This window comes from Etheostoma cragini, chromosome 1 (genome assembly GCF_013103735.1).
Source record: "Etheostoma cragini isolate CJK2018 chromosome 1, CSU_Ecrag_1.0, whole genome shotgun sequence".
In the NCBI taxonomy this organism is placed as follows: domain Eukaryota; kingdom Metazoa; phylum Chordata; class Actinopteri; order Perciformes; family Percidae; genus Etheostoma; species Etheostoma cragini.
Genome location: NC_048407.1, coordinates 16868133 through 16877813, shown reverse-complemented (window position 1 = coordinate 16877813; position 9681 = coordinate 16868133). Strand labels below are relative to the sequence as shown.

The 9681-nt window shown below is 38.5% G+C and overlaps 1 protein-coding gene across 1 annotated transcript; it reads right to left on the bottom strand.

The window, feature by feature from the left end:
- Positions 1 to 1287: 1287 nt before the first annotated feature.
- si:ch211-150g13.3 (transmembrane protein 178B) lies at positions 1288 to 9428 on the bottom strand. The gene is made up of 4 exons (XM_034869337.1): positions 8737 to 9428; positions 5700 to 5813; positions 3679 to 3816; positions 1288 to 3447 (listed from the first exon to the last, which is right to left on the bottom strand). Exons 1-4 carry the CDS (start codon positions 9131 to 9133, stop codon positions 3200 to 3202), a joined length of 897 nt encoding a protein of 298 aa, XP_034725228.1. The 5' UTR covers positions 9134 to 9428; the 3' UTR covers positions 1288 to 3199.
- Positions 9429 to 9681: the final 253 nt, after the last annotated feature.

Below are 9681 nucleotides of genomic sequence, written 5' to 3'. Positions count from 1 at the left end.
GGTGGCGTTTTCACAGGGCATTTTTCACTGCACATTGAGTACATTTCTAAGATCCTCATGAAACACAGGAAATTGCCACTTCATAAGGATTTTACAACTATTTCAAATGTATTGTTACACTGTGTTGACCTCATTCCTTTTCTAAAGCACATACTGTAATTCTTAATGTTTTGTCAATCTTGCTACTTTGTGCTACTTTTTTTCTGTGTTAAAACGCAATCATTTTAAAATACAGACATTGTTCTGTTGTTGGGTTCCTTGGGATTTACTATTGGAGATAAGGGGCATAAATATGTGCTTTAAATTTGTTGCTTGTAATACTCTTTTGATAAAGTCCTGCACATGTGCAGTGGTGGCACATCAGTTTTGGAAAAGTCAGATTTCCTAACTATAATACACAAAAAACATGTAAGAATGATGTGCAATTGTGTTTCAGTCCTAACAACACATTATACTTGCACCATGTTATACATTACAGTTTACTGCTCACAGTAATACATATTTTACTGCGCATCAGTTGGGGTGTGAACTTAACACTTTATAAAACCAAAACACCAAACAGCATTGCATTCTGTGAGTCGCAGGATGTCAGAAAATACACTGACTCAGTTGTTAGTGTAATGACCGTAGTTATAAAAAGTTTTATATTTATGGTATGTCCTTGTTTCTGGCACACATATTTTAACAATAAGAGCCAAGACTGACTGACCCTAAACACACAACATGGTATAAACCCAAACTCTTTGTAAAAGACACAACAGGGTGCTTATTACATGCTCTGATCCTCCACCTGTTCAAAACCAGCCGAGTGCAAAGATTCAACAAGACACTGAAGATTTGAAAAAACTGAAGACAGTTTTCAATCATGCCTCAGGTGATATCCTCGACTTCTGAAAAGTGGTAGCCTCATGGGGCGGTTAATGGTGATGGTGAAAGGACTGAACATCACACACAGTGTTGTCAACACACATTATAACACCTTTTTTTTTTTAGAAAGTTATTTGACATAGCTGATAGAATATCTTATGACTCATTTCCAGCAATTCATAAAAATGCCATCACACATGGCTGTAATATTCTTGTTTCATGAACGTGTGACAATTTCAAAATAAATGAGTTCTAATGACTGTGTGTGTGTGTGTTTGGGGGGGGGAGGGAATCATATCTGCATCACAGAAATCTAACAGCTGCAAGTTATCCAAAAGTGTCACCAAGAGCACCGCTTCTACCTTTATCAATGAGCAAACTAAACTTTTCTTGTGGCCCCATCCCATACTACATACTATAAAGTTAGTACACAAAAACTGGTGTATCTTACGGATTTGTACTAATAACACACAATTCAAAATGGGCACCACAGAATAATCCAACTGTCAATTTTAAAATGGCACTTCCGATTTTAAATAAAAAATATTTTTCCAAGAATGTTTTACTTTATTTTGTTGTATTCCAAATGTTGTCCATTAACACAACACTTAAAAATCAAACCATTTTATACCTGTGATTTTAAGAACACTTCATTTGGTCATTTTCCATGTGTGAGCTAAATACACAAAAAATTGTAGACAGAATTACAGCTTTAACATACATTACTGCATGCTGTCATTCTTAAATTACTATTTGTGCTTTTTTTATTCCAGATTTGGAGGTATTTTTAATTTAAACCATTGAATCATATTCAGACTAGGTAACACACATTGTGCTATTATGTAACTTAGTACAGAGTGAATACATGTTTTACTGCTCAAGAAATGATACAAGATGTGTTCAACACATCAATCAAACTGGGAATTTGGAATGCCTTGTCCATCTTGAACTTTTAAATCAAACTTGTTTTATGGAATTTTACTTCCAAGTGTATATATAACAAGCTTCTTCATTTCCTGTGTGCACTGCATTGTGGGAACAATGATGTCCATCTCATAAATGATCTTCCATATTCTGCTTGTTTCAGCCGTGCTGAGACAATAGTCAAGACAAGATGACACTTTGGCCCTCTAATGTGGGATGTTACCGTGTTACTGTACTTAGTGCAGATTATGATTTGTGCTTTTGTTTTTAACGGAACACAGAAGTTGCATCTTTTTTCCTTTAAAATGTGCGTAACTTGCTTGTATTACACAAAAAGGCTGACCAATATTGAAGGTAAACAATGGAGCAATCAAATACTTCCTCCACAGTTTGGTTTCTTGTTTTGCTCTCGTCAGCAAACAACAGGTTGTGTCTGTCAGTTTGGAACCGCAAAATATCTTTACGTTGCTGAATCCAATAATGGGGTCATGCTCTTATAGATCCCTGTAACTCTTTATCCTATCCTACTGTCAGCCATCATCTCTTTAAAACAAACTGAAAAACAAACATTCGTATTCAAAATCTACTTTACACAAACAATGATATGGATCTACATAGAGTTGCATTTGTACATATAGAATCTTTAAAGAAGAATCAAATGATTTTCTTTTCAATGCAAATTTACTCCACTAGTGTATTTTATCGTACTGACCACGCTAATCGATCCATGTTGTGCTCTGCAGAGGGTGCAGGTGTTACCCTGGGGCTCATGGTTGATATCAGTTAGTGTGCTACACTAAAGATAAGCTATGGGCAGTCAGTGCCAGATTTTTTTTTTCTTTAGGTAGAATAACACCTAACTGAATGAGGAATGCTGACAAGACGCTCTGGTATGATGTCTGTGTTTTCATTTCCTTTTGGAGGACGTCTCCCATAATTCATCCCGAGTAATTGAGCATGTGTGGAAAAGCATGTGCTGGTGTGTGTGTGTGTGTGTGTGTGCTGCATGGAAGTGTGTGTGGCTTTATGTATTTAAGAGAGCACCATTTTAAGACAAATTCTCTTCAGAGAAAACAGTCACCTTTAGATCGCCATAAAATCAGCATGTCAAACTGTCAACAGTGTCTTTTTTGTGCTATGAGAGCCATATCCCAGTCGTACATTACTCTAGGTGTTAGTCTTGGTTTTCCTGAAGCTCCCTCTGGGATTTTCGAGATTAGGTGTGTAAGTTTGTCATTACTTTTCTCCTTCTGTCACAACTCAGGCACACTGAACACTGAAGGGAGATGGCGATGTCGTGGGTGGTGTGAGATTGTGATCAGACAAAAAACTGTTTCAGAGTTAAACATCAAGGTTGGAAGGATGTGGTTTGTGCGTTCGGTGGGTCAGTCGCTTCACAACGCCTCCGTCACACGGTTCCATTCTCCTGCCTCGGCTTGTGGGTCGTTGTGCGAGCGGGTGTGCTCAGGGAGGGGGCCAAGGTGCAAAGGAAGCCAGCCAGCAATGTGAGACCGAGGCCCCCCCAGGCACAAAACATGGACCAGCCATAGCCATGGCTAATGTCCTCAGGGAGGCCGTACATGTAGCGGGGGTAGCGGGATAACTCAAAGTTGATTCCTGCCACGCATGTGCACAAAGAGATGATGCAGCATGTTCCTGTGTGAGTGGAAGAGACAAGCAGTGATTTGAAATGGTTCTAGTTTGATTATTAAATACCTACATGTGCTGTGCATCTTACTGCAGGATAGGAATCATGGAACTGTAGGACATTCATCTTGTGTATCATGCAAACCTAAAGATGCTCTTTGTTGTCACCAAATAAATTCAGAAATTGGATTTTGTCTGCATGTTTGTGTATGGATGTTGGCATATGTGCTCTCACAGTACCTCCCATGAGAAATAGTAGCCCAGCTACATATTGCATGAGGTCATGCTGCTGGCAGCATCCCAGCACTCCAATGATCCAGCCAAATAGAATGATGGACACGGCCATGCCCACAAACCCAGCCGTCATTCTTCTTAGATCTGCAGACAGAGGGGAAAACGTGACAACTGAAGCTGAGCAGTGAATCTGAAGACTGGTGTTTGATCCAGTGATTACTAATTTTGAGTTGTTGCAAAGCTGGAATCTGTTGCCCTCGAACTGCAGAGCTGATGGTGAAGCATCTCTTTCAATCACCATCAAAACCACACAAAAATGTTTAAAACCTAAACACATATTTGTTCTTCATTTTTTCGTTTTTTATAAACTTCACATATGTTGAGATGTACACTCTTCTGGAGATACATTTCAGGTTTCAGTTTCAGCGGACCTGCTGGTCACTTATTAAAAAAAGTATACTAAACAGTCAGAACCACTACCAACTTTTACCCAGATAAGCTACAATAGATGATAAAATTGTAATGGATGCTAATAATATAGCAGTAATAGGTACAGATAAATCTTGAGTATGGGTATACATACTGTAATACTACTAAGAATAGCAATAATAGCTTAGAAAAGGCTTTGGTAGCATGTTTAAAACATAAGATATCAGAGCACAACATTGAATTTAAAAAAAGGGTTTAAAAACTGAAAATCCTACTGATGTAATCCAAGGTCAAACAACTCCTTCACTCTTTCTATAAGAACAAGGATATGAAGTAAGAAATGCAAGCCTATCAATGATCTGTCGGACCTAATGACCGCAGATATAAGTCACACTAAAGCTATTGGCTTCCTAATAGTGATGACCTGATAACCTCTGGCCATGAGTCTAGACGTGGGGGAAAAGAGCCGTAAATAAAAATACAGTGTATATGTGTATGTACAGTGCATATATATATATATATATATATATATATATATATATATATATATATATACATATATATACATATTATATACGTATATGTATAAAAAATACAAAATAACAGGTTCCAAATCAAGTACTACATAAGCAAAAAAAAGAAAAAAAAAAGTATATATATATATATATATATATATATATATATATATATATATATATATATATATATATAAATAAGACAAAGTATTAGGTTCCAAAGCAAGTCCTACATATGCAATTACAAAAAAAGTAAAAACTGTCAAATAAATGAAAACAAACAGACAAATTACAAAATGAACAGATATGAAAGTAAAAGAATCAAGAATTAAAAGCAGCTTTGAACAGGTGAGTTTTGGGAAGTGATTTAAAATGGGGCACCGACTCAGCGTGCCTGATCTCCTCAGACAGGCAATCCAAAAGTCTGGGGGCTCTAACAGAAGCACCGTTGCCTTTCGTTTTAGGATTACTTTGGAGCGGATAACCGGGATTTACGTGAGGATCTCAGGCAGCGTGTTTGGTCAGAAGGGGAGAGGAGCTCGGAGAAGATGGTGCCAAACCAACAGGGCCACAGGTAGCAATGTAAAGAAGCTTAAACAAGTGTTACACGGTCACATTTTTTGAAACTACTTAAGAGCAGAGCTGCAACATTTTGTATGAATTAGAGGCGATGTAGAGGCTTTTGGGAGAAACACGTACAGGGAGTTGCAATAGTCGAGAAATGATAGGGCCCACAGTTGTGCCTTGAGGAACACAACATTTCATTTAGTCAACTAAACCCCTGAATGCAAAAAAAAAAAACATGTCTCAAGCTTAAAATGTTTTTTGAATGAGAAGACTTAAATATTAGTATTGTCCATAATTGGATGGTAAATTGTTGATTTTCTCAACCTTTTTTCTTTATCTATTCTTTTCTCTCATTTTATTGCTAAAATGACCAATTCAATTAATTGTTTATTGGAAACAGAGGCAGAAAGCAGAACACTAAATGTGGGTAAACAAAAAAGATAAAAGAACAGATAAGGGAGTAAGTCAACAAGTCTTACCAACTACATAACGACAGACAAACACTTTAAGACTTACGCAGTGCATGCCACTCATCCTGTCGTATGGTCTTTGTGATGTTGATGGGTAAATTTCGTGGTAGGATGGACGAAGAGTAGTGATACTTGACTGGGGTACATCTTTGAATTATTCCTGGTGAAGAGAAGATGGAAACAATTATAACTGGATACCAAACACCTTTAAATATAAGAGAGAAAATGATGTAGAAATCTCATTCTGAACCTTTGCCCATCTTGTGGGATTATGAAATAATATAAACACATGGTAGAAATTAATATTTATTTTACACCCTCACTGAGTTTTAATGAGTTGGCCCCATTAACCTCGTGTTCCCAACCACTCCTACATTGTTATTAAAGGGGGATTAGGAAACAATATGGATTATTCTAACTAAGGCTACACAAAGAACCTTCATTGTTTTGATTTAAAGTGAATATGATAAACTGCAGCGAAAATAAGCATTCAGAGTCTGGTAATTTCAGAATTTAAAGTATTTTGGAGTCCAGCTCCTACTGCATAAAGTAACAACAACAACAACAACTTTATATATTTTAGGGACTTTCTACAGTACTTTATATAATGTCACAACAGGCTAGATTGCAGACATCTTTCTTTTTTAATAAGTAGCTCAATGGTTTGATAATTCTAATTGTATAGTCAGGTTTGTGATCTTCCAGGCTTTGATGTGAACATTCTTTGTTGAGGCACCCAAGGCTGCTTTAGAAGGAAGAGGTTTGTATTGTCAGGGTGGCGTTTTAGTCCAAATATTTCAAGTTCTTTCAGACAGATCTCTCTAGAATAGAAAATCCAACATGTGATGCAAAATAGAAGCTTGCTACCTTTAGGCATATGAGGTTCATCTAAAGCTTGTAGCACACATGAAACGGATGTGTGAAATGGAAACAACTGCATGCATAACACCATTTACTGTTAAGATGAAGTCAGTACATCTAAATAATCTTGTATCAGCAATTCAGCCTCCAATACCAAGCTGCTTGCACAGTTGCAATTTTAAAACTGTCTATCTGATGTTATGGAAAAATGTAACTTCAGTCAAGACTTTCACAATTCATAGAAACCTGTTATTTTTAATTACTATAACTGACAAAATGGTGAGCAAAACTTCCAATGCCCTGCACACATGTGTTTGTGAAAGGCCTAATAAAATGACATTTAAAGATCAACACTCAATGGCGCTCTACACTCAGTGAAAATGCACTGTGTGTGGAGCATATGCTCAAAACTCTTAGTGTTAATTTGAAACCACAGCAGTGCGTAAATCTGTCCACACCAGCAGAATTTGTTATTTTCCTGACATCAAGGCTGTCACAACACTGTGATCATCAAGACTGTAATCATAATTAGACAACGCCATTATATCTGTGCCCTGTCAAAGTTCACAAGGAAACAATTGCTGAACACAGTTTTCTAATTTGCATCACTTGAAGCCAGTATATTTATTGTTGGCCTGTAAAAGCCCTGACTTAATTTAAAGTAATGTAGTCCCACACAAATCTGAATAGATGTTGACATATGATCTCTTTTATGAGTTAAAACTTGATCACCCAGCTTTCAAACAGATGCGTATGAACAACTATGTAATAAATGTATGTGCGTAATGTAAATGTCACTTTGATTTTAAATGCATCTCTAATGTGTTGAACATGGCAAATGACAGAGGAAAGCTGAGCCAACAGCTGTATTTTGCCTTTTTTTAACCTTGAGGCTGCTGTAAAAACATTGTGAAAACAGTGTTAATACATGATATTAATTGCTCAGATATTGACATTAATATTGCCCCTAAGCATGATTATTGAAAAGGAACAAATCTGATCTTAAGAATCCGACAAGGCTAAGTATGCTGATTTATATTGTGTGTTCACTTACATTAGGTTACATATAGTTTCTAGGTTTGGGTCCACTAACACAAATAGTAAATAGATTCCATTACATACTAAGCCAGAGGTGCAGCAGCTGGTTGTAGCAAGCACACTTGATGTATTTCATACTTAATGCCATCCAGTTAAAAAAAACAGTATAAGAGTACAGCCTCAAACTTTAAAACAGAACTAAATCAACATTATATCAACTACAATATTAGGATAACAATCTTCATTAAGGTAGTATGTGTTTCAGTGCTATTGCATTGGACTAAACGCCATAAAGTCTTGCCCTGTATGACAACGAGGTACAGTCAATTAAACAAAAACATAACTGTATCGCCATTGTGTACACTTTATGTATGGATAAAAATGTATTTGATGCAAAGATACAGCCCAAAGACCTTTAGTTATACATTTTTGAAACATATGAACAATTCCAGTGGTTCAACTTAATACAAAATGGCATTATTCGCAGGTAAGTAAAGAGGTGCAGGCTCAAACATAGATGGATTTTGATACAACGTGGTGTGGTTGACAAGTTTTTTCAGTAAATGCTTGGAAGAGAAAACTGTCACTGGTCTGTATTTAGGTAAACTGAGGTCTATTTGACAGCAACAACAACAAATTGTGACACCTATATTTTCTCAGCATGGTTTCCCTCTTTGTGTATCTGCTCAGTTTCAGTATGTTGGGTCTTGATCAGATACAGCAAAAAACAAGTGAGGCCTGAAATATGGCTTCTCATTGTTGTTCAGGGAGGGGGGCTGTGCATTGTTTTCTCAGCTGTAGACCAAAATTAAAACCAAATGTGTTAATAATTTAGCTTCATTAGCAGCATGAAATCCCCTGTTTAATGACATTAACCTTTACGCGACGTTTAGTCCCTCACAAAACGGGTTCAGAAAATAGAGGAGCAGCCATTATCTCCGAGAAGGGGTTCACTCAGCACCATGGACAGCGAAATATACAAATGATGAAAATAGACACAATCTTCTAATAAAAGACATCTTCATCTTGTTTTATAACCTTCAGAATGAAAACGCAGTCAGACATTAATGTGATAGGAGAGAGTGGGCCTCTGTGTCATCCTGTCTGTGTCAGGCTAGGTGTGAGCTCATCGCTGAGCACCACGGCCTGGTGCACACAACAGAAGGCAGACTGCTCGTGTTTACCTTTGTAAATAAGGTCCTCGGTCTCCAGATCGAATCCCTCCCGGTGACACTTCCTCCACAGCCCGGAGACGGTGGAGTTAAACTGCCGACTGCAATGAGACTCCATGGCAGACGCAGCGGCCAGAAAGTGCCGCTTCCCCCTGATGAGAGCTCCAGCATCTGGGCCGTTACCTTTCCTCTCCAGGCTCTTTGGAGGCATCTGGAGGGGGAGGTTGTGGTTCGAAATGTAGATGTACCCTGGATCGTTTCGCTTGTTGGCATAGTTTTTACACCTCTCTCGATGTCTCCTCGCGTCGGTCTCGTACCAATAATCGGTGCAAATCGCCATGGCGAGCAGCCCGAGCGCACAGAAAGCCAAGAAGAGCCCTGTGCCTGTTAATATTTTCATAGCGGCCATCTTCCCCCGTTCGATGGAGAGCCCAAACAATCGCAAGAAGGTTCCTCCGTGGCCGTGGTGGTGCTGGTACCGCGTGAAATGAATCACGACGGCACTCACAGCCTCATGCAGTCCTGCACTAGGAGCATGATGGTGCAAGGCCAGCGCTGTCTGGACTGGATGCTGCGGTCAAGTGTTGTGGTACCCGGCGGATGCAATGTTCCCACCATCTGTTATGGTACAGGAGGAGAGGGGATGGATGGCGACCAACGCTGTGAGGAGGAGGCAGGGGCAGAGATGTAGTTGCGTTGTCTCTCCTCCAGGTTGATGCGGGATGGAGAGGACAGGACAGGAGAGTGCTGCTCTGCTACGGGGACGCGGTCATTTGTGACGCTTGAACGGTTCCTTTTTGGATTTGATAAACATGTAAAAGACAGGTGCAGTGGAGGGAGGATTTCATCATATGCAGTTGCTTTATTTTACAACCTGAAAATGTAAACAGCAGCAAAACAAAGTGGTATCTGTAAACAATGCGTGCTAAGATTATTTTTGACTTTATTACAGTGTTG